This window comes from Girardinichthys multiradiatus, chromosome 23 (assembly GCF_021462225.1).
Source record: "Girardinichthys multiradiatus isolate DD_20200921_A chromosome 23, DD_fGirMul_XY1, whole genome shotgun sequence".
Lineage (NCBI taxonomy): Eukaryota > Metazoa > Chordata > Actinopteri > Cyprinodontiformes > Goodeidae > Girardinichthys > Girardinichthys multiradiatus.
Window position 1 is genome coordinate 13,373,572 of NC_061815.1, and position 13,375 is coordinate 13,386,946.

Sequence of the window (13,375 nt, forward strand, 5' to 3'; positions counted from 1 at the left end):
TTCTTATTTCGATTCCTCTCACGTTTAAATAAAAACAAGAGAGTGACAGGATGACGCTTTTCACGGCTTTCCGGCCAGCAACGGAGATAATGGCCGTGAATCCCCAGAGCAAACAAACCTGCCGGAAATCTTTACTATGTTTTTGTGCCTAAAATTCTCATCTTTAATTTTTACATTTTGGGGGTAGAGAAAAACTGTTAAAAATGTGCTGTTTAACTTGTGACACTAAATACCGACAGACAGGGAAATACAGTTGCCCTCAAAAGTGTGCATATCCCTGGGATGTTCCAATGATGTAAAAAAAATATATCATTTCAAAACGTTTTTTTCTACATAAAACGCGACATGAACAGTATGTATAACATAAGTGAATAAAATGGTGACGTAAAAATAAAAAGTTGCAAGAAACTTGCTGGAGTTTTCTTGAGTTCACATTTAACGTCACTTATAGTGAATCTTGGTCAAACTAAAATATAGTTCAGCTGTCCCAGTGTGCTTTACTAACATTTGTTCATTTGCTTAACTAAAGCCATATTTTAAAGAAAGGCCATAAAGGATAAAAAAAAATTCATTGTACAAAGGTTTTAGTCAGAGGAAGAGTACAAAGAAATCTACAGCACTATATTTACCATAGTACAATGAAAGTAGTCACCACTTGTTGACACTAAACATTTGTCTAAAATACATGAAAAGACAAGATTGAAACTTCTCATTGAGGCTGCCAAGAGGCCGATACCAATGCTGAAGGATCTCCACAAATTTCCAAGCCATACTGGTTGTGTTCTACATGTGACAACAATCCCAGAACTTGTCCATGTCAGGACCAAGGAGCAGAGTTGAAAGACAGAAGCGTCCAAAGAAAACATCCAGGCCTTCTCCAGTTCTCCCTGCCTGCTCAGTTGAAACCAGACAAGACTGGAAGATTTGGGCAAAAGTGCAGCACAATATCGACTGTGCTCATCACCAAAAGAACTCCCTTCTCACAGTGATATATGGTGGTGGCAGCATCATGATCAGGGATCACTATTTCTCAGATACTAGGTGAAATCAGGAAAAGCGTAAATATTGTTTAAATTTTGACCCCAAACTATCAGGTCTGTGCTAAAAAGCTGATAATAAATGTGGGATTTTCTATTTCAGCATCACAACAAGCCCAAGTGGCAGGGCTTCGGGGATGGATGAGATCCGCCCTGAGTACCTCAAGTCTCTGGCTATTGTGGGGCTGTCTTTGACACGCTTCTTCAACATTGCATGGCGGACGGGGACAGTGCCTTTGGATTGGCAGACTGGGGTGGTGGTCCCCCTACATAAGAAGGGTGACCGGAGGGTGTGTTCCAACTATAGGGGGGATCACATGCCCTATGGGGGGTGCTCCAGGAGTATGGAATCGGGGGCCCTTTATTAGGGGCCATCCGGTCTCTGTACGAGCGGAGCAGGAGTTTGGTCCGCATTGCCGGCACTAAGTCGGACCAGTTCCCGGTGCATGTTGGACTCCGGCAGGGCTGCCCTTTGTCACCGGTCCTGTTCATAACTTTTATGGACAGGATTTCTAGACGCAGCCAAGGGCCGGAGGGGGTCTGGTTTGGGCACCAGTGGATTTCGTCTCTTCTTTTTGCAGATGACGTGGTCCTGCTGGCCCCCTCTACCCAAGACCTACAGCATGCGCTGGGGTAGTTCGCAGCCGAGTGTGAAGCGGCTGGGATGAAGATCAGCTCCTCCAAGTGCGAGGCCATGGTTCTCGACCGGAAAAGGGTGGCTTGTCCTCTTCAGGTTGGAGGGGAGTTCCTGCCTCAAGTGGAGGAGTTTAAGTATCTCGGGGTCTTGTTCACGAGTGAGGGAAGAATGGAGCAGGAGATCGACAGACGGATCGGTGCGGCTGCCAAAGTAATGTGGGCGCTGTGCCGGTCCGTTGTGGTGAAGAGAGAGCTGAGCCGAAAAGCAAAGCTCTCAATTTACTGGTCGGTCTATGTTCCTACCCTCACCTATGGCCATGAACTTTGGGTCATGACCGAAAGAACGAGATCCCGGATACAAGCGGCTGAAATGAGCTTCCTCCGTAGGGTGGCCGGGCACTCCCTTAAAGATAGTGTGAGGATCTCGGCCATCTGGGAGGGGCTCGGAGTAGAGCCGCTGCTCCTCCACATCGAGAGGAGCCAGTTGAGGTGGCTCGGGCATCTATACCGGATGCCTCCTGGACGCCTTCCTCTGGAGGTGTTCCAGGCACGTCCCACCGGGAGGAGGTCCAGGGGACGACCCAGGACACGCTGGAGGGACTATGTCTCTCAGCTGGCCTGGGAACGCCTTGGGCTCCCCCCGGAGGAGCTGGAGGAGGTGTCTGGAGAGAGGGACGTCTGGGCATCTCTGCTGAGTCTGCTGCCCCCGCGACCTGGTCCCCGATAAAGCGGAAGACGATGAGTACGAGTATGAGAGGAGAATTGAGATTTTTCAATGGCCCAGCCAGAACTAAATTCTACAGAAAATCTGTGGGATCCCCTGGAGAGGGCAGGGGACAAGGGATGTTTTCACAATTTGATAGATTTAGAAAACTACCAAAGAAAACTGAACACTTAAAGTGAATCAAAAGGCAGTTTAATAAAGTTTTGGTTTAAAGTTGCACACATTTATGCAACCAGATTATTGAATTTTTTACATTCTTTTCCTTCTAACAGATTTGTTTGTTTTACAGTTAATTTATGCAGTTAAAGTAAAAGTGGAAAAAGTTTAGCATTTATTTATCGGTCTATGATTTTTTACACCCCAAACATATAGAAGGAGAGTGTACGCCTTTGAAAGCTACAGTTTGTATGTGCATATAAATAAAATTGACGGTCGAATTGGAGCACAGTTTGGCTGTTTAACAAAGATTTTAGTTATAGGAGAACTTGTTTCAAGATATATCTCTAGAAGTAAATGAAAGGGGTAGACTTTAACACATTCCTTTTATAAATGTAAAACTAAACTAACAGTATAAAGAAAAAACATTAAAAAGTTCTCATGTATCAGCTTCTTTGTACAGTCCAATCTGGGCTTTGTTCTCTTGGTTTTCATGATTTTTGCTCTGTGTATTACAAGTCTGCTTATTTGTTTTTGTAGAGTGGACCAAATGTAAAATCCATTCAGTTCAACTCAATTTAGTTTATTTATATAGCACCAATTCACAGCACATGTCATTTTAAGGCACTTCAAAAAGTCAATTCAATCAAGTCATACAGATTTCAAGTCAGGTACATACATTCAAATTAATGTTAATTATCAAATAGTGCAGTCAGATTCAGTTATTTAATCAAATTGGTTAAAAAGTTTTTCTATCTAAGGAAACCCAGCAGATTGCATTGAGTCAGTGACTTTTACCAGTCACTCCTCATGGATGCGCATGTAGTGACAGTGGAGAGGAAAACTCCCTTTTAACAGGAGGATGGATGGATGGATGGATGGATGGATTTGTATTCAGCCCTCCCTGAGTCAATACTTCAAGTCTTGTGCTACGTCTCTACCAGCTTTGCTCATCTAGCGTGCAAAGCATCCTCGCTAAATAGCTCAAGCCGTGACAGATTTAAATGGAGCGCATCTGTAGACAACAATGTTTAAGTCTTCTTACAGATTCCTAATTGGATATACTGTAGGTCTGGACCGTGCCATTCTGACACATGAATATGCTTCGATCTAAACCTTTCCATCATAGGCTGTATGTTGTGGGTAGTTGTCCTGCTGAACATGTCCCAGTGTAAAGTTTTTTAAAGCGTTTAATAGGTTTTTGGCCAGCATTAACCCGTATTTAGCTCCATCCATCTTCCCACCAGCCCAAACTCTCTTCAAACATCATGCTGCCACCACCATGTTTCAGTGGTGATGGTGTTCGATTTCGGTCTGATCCTTCAATAAAACTGCTGTACCTCCAATAACAGGGCTTTATGGATTTCTTCTTGCCGCTCTTCCACAAAAACCAGGGCAAATATCCACAAAGAATCCTAGGGCTAAAAGCAGCTCCTAGTGACATCATTCTAAGAAAAATCTTAGAATTTCTCGAATTCTAAGATTTTTCTTAGAATTTAAGAATTTAAGATAGAAATGATTCACGAAGCATCCTAGGCTAGCTCCTAAAATACACACTCTAGACAACAGTACCATAATCATTGCACTATATGAATAGGAGGAAGATGTAAATGAGGTGAATCAGTATTTGCTATATTGTACATGATGATGTCAGCAGCCTAGTCCCAAATGGTCATCTCCAACGCTCCCTGTCTGTGGAGAAGTTCTCTAGTGCTGCTATCTCCTCTCCAGCGTCTGAATGCGGCAGGTACCAGAGCTGCTCACATTCCAGCCTGGTGCTGAAAGCAGAGGGAACGACTCACTGATCTGCTTCTGGAATGCCTGTTTGTTTACACTGTGATCCCAGGACCAAATCTACCTTTCAACACTCCTTTCTTCTCCTCCACCAGCAGGCTCTGCTCCTCTGTTCAGTTCGCTTTTCTCCACCTTTTTCTCCTCTGTTTTATTTTGGTCATTTTATCAAACTAAACCTCTTAATACAAGGAGATCACAGTAAAATGCTGAATTTTAATATTTCTATTAAATTAATATGACATAGATGAAGTATGAAAACGACCAGCATGGCGAGTAAACATAATAATAAGCAAATCAAAACAATGAAGAACATGTCAATAAGCTACATTTAAACATGTTGATGCTGTGTGACAATTGATTTAATTTAGCTAAGTTTTATCATCATGATTTAAACATTTCTGAATCCAGTCTAAATTCTATCATTGGTTAATTTCTTTCCACTGATTACTGGGAGCGCATTTGTTGTATTTCCTTGTCTTTTGCAACAACCAATCACAGCCCACAGACAGCATCACACCTAGCAACAGGGTCAACCACACTCATTAAGATAGGAGTTTCTGTCGTCTCCTCGCTCAGAGTCGCTCTCAGCAGAGAACTGAATCACTCTTAAGCTTGGAATCTTTGGCAGGAATTTTTAGGCTAACATAGGACCTCTCTGAGAGGATTCTGAGAATCTTTGTGAATACGGGCCCTGATTTGTGGACTGCATTACTAACTAGAAAAGCATTCACAGAGCTCAGACCTCCACCAAGGCAATAGGGTCATTGACACATGTCATCTTTCTTCTATACTGATGAGCTATACTCTGGATGACTTCTGGCCACTGCATGTCAGCTGCTGACAGCGTGAAGGACCATGTGGGAATTCCAAGTAGTCACACCATGATCTGGCAATAATAAAGATGTTTCAAAAAATCCTGGCTCCAGATGGTCCTCCGCATAACCACCAAAATCTAATCACCTGTTCCTTGTTCTCATACACACCTTGTCTGAAAATCTCATTCAGATCTGTTTTACGTTTTGAGAAATTACACAAAAAAAGGACAAACTAACACTGACAAAAACATTACCTCATTGGCAGAGGTCATAACAGTCGTGTCCTAATCCTCCTCCAGACAGATACATTAGGCTTTCTCAGCTGCTTATCTTAATAATGCTGTCCTTGCCTGACCTTTCAGTTTAGGTGGACAGCCATGTCTTGGTAGGTTTGCAGTAGTGCCATACTCTTTAAATTTAGAGAAGATATATTGAACAGAACTGTGTGAGATGTTCAAAGCTTGAGATATACACATATCAAAAACATTAAAGGAGCACTTTTTAATCAGAGTATGATATAAAGTCAGTTAAACGTCTGGAACAATGATTTGGTCAGTTAAGTAGTAGAGGGGGTTGTTTATCAGTGTTTTGGAGTTAATGAAATTAACATCAGGTTCACTAAAGAGGCAACAATGAGAAAACCTCAAAAACAGGAATGATTATGCAGGTGGAGGCCACAGACTTTTATTCCCTCCTCTTTATTTTGACTGCTTTTCAGTAGTTTTTCATTTGACCAGGGTCAGTGTCACTACTGGTAGCAAGAGGCGATACCTGGACCCTACAGAGGTTGGCAGGCAGTCCAACTCCACCAGGATGGCACATCAATACATGCCATTGCCCAAAGGTTTGTTGTCTCCCAGCACAGTCTCAAGAGCATGGAGGAGATTCCAAGAGACAGGCAAATACTCTAGGAGAGCTGGACAGGGCCTCAAAGGTCTTTAATCCATCAGTAGGACCGGTATCTTCTCCTTTCTTCATAGAGGAACAGGATGACTACTACCAGAGCACTATAAAGTGACCTCCAGCTTGCCAAACCATTAGAAACAGACCTTATGAGGGTGGCCTAATGTCCTCTAGTAGGTTCTGTGCTCCCTGCCTGGCACCGTGGAGCTTGTCTGGCATTTGCCAGAGAACACCAGAATTGGCAGGTTTGGCACCGGGACCCTGTTCTTTTGACAGATGAGAGCAGGTTTACTCTGAGCTCATGTGACAGATGTAAAAAGCTCTGGAGAAGCTGAGGTGAAAAGTATGCTGCCTGCAACATTGTTCAGTATAATCAGTTTGGTGGTGGGTCAGTGTTGGTCTGGGGAGGCATCTCCATGGAGGGACTCACAGACCTGTACAGAATAAAGATGGCACCCTGACTGCTGCTAGATATCAGGATAAAATCCTCAGACCCATTATTAGACCTTTCGCTGGGGCAGTGGGTCCTGGGTTCCTCCTGGTTCATTATAATGCCTGACCTCGTGTTGCAAGAGTATGCAGGAAGTTCCAGGAGAATGAGGGAATTGATAGCATTGACTGGCCTTAAATATCACATCTCTGGGACATCATGTTTAGGTCCATCCATCCCCACCAGGTTGCACCTCAGACTGTACAGGAGTTCAGTGATGCCCTGGTCTGGGAGGAGTTACCCCCAGGACTCCATCCATTATTTTCATAGCAGCATGCCTCAACGTTGTCAGGCATCCATACAATCACTTGGGGGCCATAGACAACTACTGAGTACCATTTTAAGCTCCTGCAATAACATTTCAGCAACTTGGATTAGCTGCCGCATCAGTTCTTCAGTTTAAATTTCTCTGAGACTTTAGATGAAGCCCTCTGTGGGTTGAAGTTTCCTCAAATAACGTAGCGTCCTCCTGTTCCTAACATTACCCATTCCATATCAGTTTGGATATCTAGCATGATTTTTTGTTTTATTATTTCTGTTCTCCACTGGATCCACAGTGGATTTCGTCTCTTCTTTTTGTGGATGACGTGGTTCTGCTGGCCCCCTCTATCCAAGACCTACAGCATGCACTGGGGCGGTTCGCAGCCGAGTGTGAAGCGGCTGGGATGAAGATCAGCTCCTCCAAGTCGGAGGCCATGGTTCTCGACCGGAAAAGGGTGGCTTGTCCTCTTCAGGTTGGAGGGGAGTTCCTGCCTCAAGTGGAGGAGTTTAAGTATCTCGGGGTCTTGTTCACGAGTGAGGGAAGAATGGAGCAGGAGATCGACAGACGGATCGGTGCGGCTGCCACAGTAATGGGGGGCACTGTGCCGGTCCATTGTGGTGAAGAGAGAGCTTAGGCCGAAAAGCAAAAGCTCTCAATTTACCGGTTGGTCTACGTTCCTACCCTCACCTATGGCCATGAACTTGGGTCATGAGCCGAAGAATGAGATCCCGGATACAAGCGGCTGAAATGAGCTTCCTCCGTAGGTTGGGCCGGCACTCCCTTAGAGATTAGGGTGAGGAGCTCGGCCATCCGGGAGAAGCTCGGAGTAGAGCCGCTTCTCCTCCACATCGAGAGGAGTCAGTTGAGGTGGCTCGGGCATCTATACCGGATGCCTCTTGGACGCCTTCCTCGGGAGGTGTTCCAGGCACGTCCCACCGGAAGGAGGCCCAGGACACGCTGGACGGACTATGTCTCTCAGCTGGCCTGGGAACGCCTTGGGCTTCCCCCGGAGGAACTGGAGGAGGTGTCTGGAGAGAGGGACGTCTGGGCGTCTCTGCTGAGTCTGCTGCCCCCGCGACCCGGTCCCGGATAAGCGGAAGAGAACGAGTACGAGTACAAGTATTTCTGTTCTCAAAGTACTTTAATTTTTGGAGCGGTGATTTTCTAACCTAACTCTGCTTTAAACATCTCCACAACGTCCTCCCTGACCCATCTGCTGTGTTCCTTGATCTTCATGATGCTGTTTGTTCACTAATGCACTGAGGCCTTCACACGGCTTGATTTATATCACACACAATTGGTTGCACTGGATTTTCTTTTGCAAGGCACAACACTGATATAGGTAATGTGAATCCAGACCATCAAGAAAACTGTCAAAAAAGAGAGCTCACACTCTTTAAATATTGGCAGTCTTTATTTTCACAAGACTAAGAAATGTTTAATATACATTTACTCTTACAATTTAACATCTATTTCATCTCGTTTTCTTCCATAACATTTCTTTTACTCTGACAAGTAGAAATCTGGTGTACTGTTAAGGCCTCTTTTAGAGACATCTAAAAACGGCTGCTCTCTATTTACACATTCATTCTCTTCAGTCAGTCACCCTCTCCTTAGAGAGCCAGTCCTTGCTCTTCTTATCGGCCAAAGGCAGATGGAAAGATTTCTACACCTGTCCAGTTCGACTTTTTGATTTCAGTCATAGGACTGACATTTCTCTGTGGATCGAATGAACCTCCAGCCGCTGGACCATCTCCTGCCAGCTGAAAAGGGGGGGAAAAAAACCCAAAAACTGCTGCTGCCCTGGCCTGCAAACAAAGACATTCACCATCGTCATCTAAAACATTTCCTCTTGCTTCTTTGACAACTCCTATCTTCCAATGTGGCGAACACGTACACAAACGCTTGCAGAAATGTTTGTGGAACCTTAAAACATGGGAAACAATTGATAAATTATCACCAAATGAAGCGGTTGAAGCGCAGCCTTGTTATTTCCTTATAACGCTTCAGTACTTTACATATGTTGCATAGAAGTTTCATCAAATCCTTCAAAGCAAGATTGTTTAGTTGGGAAATGTCAAGCAAGTTAATCAACCTGTCATTTTCAAAGCCAAATGGTCTGTCTAAGGTTGTCGAGCCAAACAATTAAGTCAAATCCTACTTTTTAAACAATTTTAGCCAAATAATTATTCAAAGCTTAACATTTAATCCATGTTAGAACCTGATCTGAGAATTTGTTAACCTATATTTTGCTCATCAATTGATTTGGATTAATTTGTCATACTACAGCTTTCTTCTCCAATCCCCTTTAACATAAGTTACTGTACACAAAGCTTGATTTTAGAGTTGAAACGTGCAGGCGATGCAGCTTACAGACCTGATTATCTAATTAGAAGACGAAGATCTTTCATTGTGCTTCTGGGAAACTTGTGCAGAATTAGACATCTTCATTCTTTGCATTTTAAAAAAACCAAGACATTATGACAAAAATGTACAAAAGATGAAACCAAAAGTATGAAAACAACATTTTGCCTTACACTAACAATTTTAAAGTAGGTAGATTTAAATGTGTCAGTATGAATCGATTTATAGTGACGCAGCCAAATTTAGAGGTAAAGGCATGTGTGGGGATGGGGTCTGTGAGGGGGGGGTGGGGGGGGGGGGGGGGGGGGGGGGTGGGGGGGGGGGGGGGGGGGGGGGGGGGGGGGGGGGTGGGGGGGGGGGGGGGGGGGGGGGGGGGGGGGGGGGGGGGGGGGGGGGGGTGTCAAAAGCAGCCCCTTATCTGTGCACATGGTCCTCCTCTGTCACATAAAACCTGCAATAAAATCTATTGTAGTACCAAATTCTTTCATACCAAAAAAAAAGGTTTCAAAACTTACACCTCAACATTAAACCCTGGTTAAACTTTTCAGATGTTTCTTGATCAAAACGCTCGCCTGTTCCTGTTTCTCCTCTCCAGCTTAATGACAAATGCTCCGAACCAAGACGCCAACTTTTCTGTTCCAGACAGAGTCAGAACTGAGCTTACACCACCAACAGGGGACCATCGCGACTCGTCACCTTTGCCTTCTTCTGGAGGTGTCCAGCTCTTTCAGACACGTCCAACTCTGGTTTACATCGACAATGAGAGTATGTATGAGGTATGACATTGGTAATTAAACAATGACAGAAAGATTAGGGTGTTATAAAGCTGATAGCTGACATACAATACACATGTTTGGGCTTGCTGAGTGCCCTTAAGGCTTGTTGGGTCAAAATAAAATGCCTGTGTTGTAACATCTTGCTGTATTTCTGAGTGATGAGTGGTACTCTTCGTTTACCCTTATCTTGTCTAAAAATAACAAAAAAATGCTGAAAATGATTCATGACTGAGGCCTTCATGACCTAACCACTACAAAATAATTCATAGTTTGCGTGTTGCAAACAATCTATGAATAATGGACAGCAAGACCATCCAATACAGGCACTTCCTGTTCAACCAAACGTCAACTGTTCTTAATAAATGAAATGTCAGTTTGATGGCGATCGCTGGAAAAGGCACAATTTGCTACGAGAGACAGTTATATGTTTGTAATGCTGCAAGCAGAACCTTAAGGAGTCTCCAGAGGTAGCCACCGGAGTTTAAGTTTATCTAGGGAAGGGGGGAGGTGGATTTTCCAGAAGAAAAATCTCCCTGCTGTACACTGATGTCCTTACAAACATACAAATAGTTAATAGTGAAGTTATTGTAATATCAAGAAGAGTCTTCCCACCCCTCCCCCCACAGCGGACAGTCTGAGGTCCTGAAGGCAGTCTTTTTAAAGTCTCTCTGACAGGGTTCCCCTTCATTCTTTTAATCCTGGTAATCTCTTCCTCGCCGTCCTGCTAGTTTTATCTCAAGTGGGGAATGAGCAGGGCCAGCCCGCAGAGCGCCAGCGCCATGCTTCCCTGTGAGGACACCCCAGCTGATTTCTCGTGGTGCTTCTTATTAACCTGTGGAGTGACAGGGTTCAGTGGGGTGGAGAAGTAGATGTCATCTCCGCTGCACGATGGAGAGTCGCAGCCGCTGCCGCTCTCTCCATCTCCGCTAGGTTCCTCCTCTGTAAAAAAACAAAACAAGAGAAGGGTCAGATCAACAGAGTTCCTACACATTTACGTCAAAATACTCTTCCAGACTCAAATATCCAGAGTTCCCAGTCTTTTAAATCCAGTTTTAAAGTATGGTGGTTTAGCATCCTCACCAGTATCAAAAGAGATTTCATTATCATTTCCACTGTGTGCTGCTTTCAGCCTGCTCGTCATGTCCTTTAAAACTGCAATCTGACTGCGAATCACGACATCTGGTTTGGTAATGTCCACCTCCACATCAGGGTTTGATACCTGGTTGGCCAGCCCGTTGCCAATCACATCTGACTGGTACCTGTGGGGAACAGAGGTGTGTTTGTCAGACTTAAGAGTAGTTTTTTGCTCAACAAAATAAAAAGATGGTGTGTTTTCCTGACCTGCTTTTGGCTGTACCGTTCCAACACTCATCGCCAGGTGCAATCCTTTCGCCTGCACACACAGTCTCTGGTAATGTAGACCAGAACTTCTTTGCATGTTTCAGCTTCTTCTTCACTTCCACCGTCTAAGTAGTACAAACACAAAGCACGTTAGGCAACAGGAAAAGCGTAGACCTGCAACATCCTGCTGTCTGACACTTCGTTCTACCATTCCTCACCAATCGATCTAAACTGGTCCCAGCAGCAGTGGTCGGTCTTGCTTCCGGACTATAAGGCCGGAAGCGGCCGGTAAAGCCCGTTTCCCTCACTGAGCGTGTGGACCGGAATGCCACGTTTGGTTTGGGTGTCCCACATCCTTGAAAAACCTATTAGAGAGCAACAGGATGAAGAGAACCTAAGAAAATGTAACATTTTAGCAGCTGTAACTGCTAACAAAAACAACTGGACTGGTCCTGACCTTCTGTGACACTTGCATACTGTTCTCCTGCATATTCATGATGGCCTCTGAAATCTTGACGTCGATGGGATCCATGACAGACTCAAAATTAAACGGACCTTCAAGCCTCTCGGCTAGACCAAGCATGGCATCTGAAAATCACAACACAACAACTTAAAATCAACAGCTTATGCTTTTAGTTTCCTGGAAACTGTCTCCTGGAAGTATTCACACCCCTTACATTTTCTCGACAAAGCCAGCACAGTCACGACAGATCCACAATCCCAAAGTATTTTATGTGATCGAGCAGCACAGAAACAGCGGATTAAGTGGAAGGAAAATGATACATGGTTATCAAAATCCATCACCTTTACACCAATGCTGACAGCTTCCCCGTCAGTACTAAGGAAACCAACCATCTCTATGAATTCACTATGGGGATGGTGTGTTCACGGTTATGTTTAATGTTAGTTTTCTTTCAATAATAGTTTTGCTTGCAGGCAAACACATAACATTTAGCTCTCATCTGACCTGAGCACCTTCTGTTGTATCGTTTGTGGTTTCAGCAACATGGCTTCATATAACCGTCTTAAGTCTCTTTCAACAACGGCTTTCTTTCTACCACCTTTCTTTGTGAACCCCTGTCCTGCCCTGTCCGTCTCAGTCGCTGTGTCCATGGGCCCGCTGAAAGGGTGAATGACTGATCAGGGTTCTCACCACGAACGAAAAAAGATTTTCTTCTGCAGGCCCGTCATGATATGACGCTGTTTATACCCACCCTTCAGAGCTGACATGATTTTAGAAAGCTTTACTGTTAGTGGTCGCACAGGGTCATAGGGTGAAAGGAAATGGGAACATACTCAGCGCATGCGCTATAGCCGACATAAAAACCACACGGAGGGAGCCCTGATGTCAGTCAAATAACGCTCATTTCTTATGAGCGTATCGGCCTAAATTTCAGTGTAGCGGTGACAATTTTCAGCGTAGTGGCTTGCTAAAATGCCCAGACCTGTCTCCAGCATTCCTTGGTCACAATGATGCCATTTGCTCTCCAACAAACCTCAGAGGCCTTCATGGAACAGCTGGATTTATACTGAGATCAAATTACAAAAGGTTGCCTCTATTTCTTAATTAGGTGACCTTTGAAGGCAACTAGATTTTATTAAGCTGAATATAAATGTACACCAAACTCTTCAGACACATTTTTTTATTTTTATTTGAACCATTCATTTTTCTTTCCAACAACTTGTGTTGGTTTACCACAAAGAAATCCATTGACGTCTGTAGTAATGTGCCAAAAAGGGTTTAAAATACTTTTGGAAGGCAGTTTATTCTTTCATGGTATTACTAAAATCTACCACTAGATGGAAGCAGGTCATAGCTGATATAAGAGCACAGCGGCTGCTGCACAGCAAGGAGCGAACCGAAACCAGTAGGATCGGCAGGAGTCCAGCATAATAAGACCAGCAGAGGATAGAGGATATGTGCACCACCCTGAATGTAATGGATTAGATCGGAGTGTGTTTACACGAAACAATAATGGCTTTTATTCTGCAGCCACTGACCTGTACACCCCTCCTCCCTCTTCCTTTACATTATATTAAATAACAAGTGACATGCCTTTACATGACGTTTAACAAT

General features: G+C 44.2%; 1 protein-coding gene across 1 annotated transcript in view; it reads right to left on the reverse strand.

The window, feature by feature from the left end:
• Window positions 1-9,574: 9,574 nt before the first annotated feature.
• Window positions 9,575-13,375, reverse strand: part of gpc4 (glypican 4) — a 44,333-nt gene continuing 40,532 nt past the window's right edge. Inside the window, exons 5-9 of the mRNA XM_047353258.1 lie at window positions 11,756-11,886; window positions 11,517-11,663; window positions 11,299-11,423; window positions 11,038-11,216; window positions 9,575-10,896 (exon numbers count right to left, since the gene is read on the reverse strand). Coding sequence (XP_047209214.1) covers window positions 10,688-10,896; window positions 11,038-11,216; window positions 11,299-11,423; window positions 11,517-11,663; window positions 11,756-11,886 — 791 coding nt within the window. The 3' untranslated portion in view covers window positions 9,575-10,687. The remainder of the gene's footprint in view (window positions 10,897-11,037; window positions 11,217-11,298; window positions 11,424-11,516; window positions 11,664-11,755; window positions 11,887-13,375) is intronic.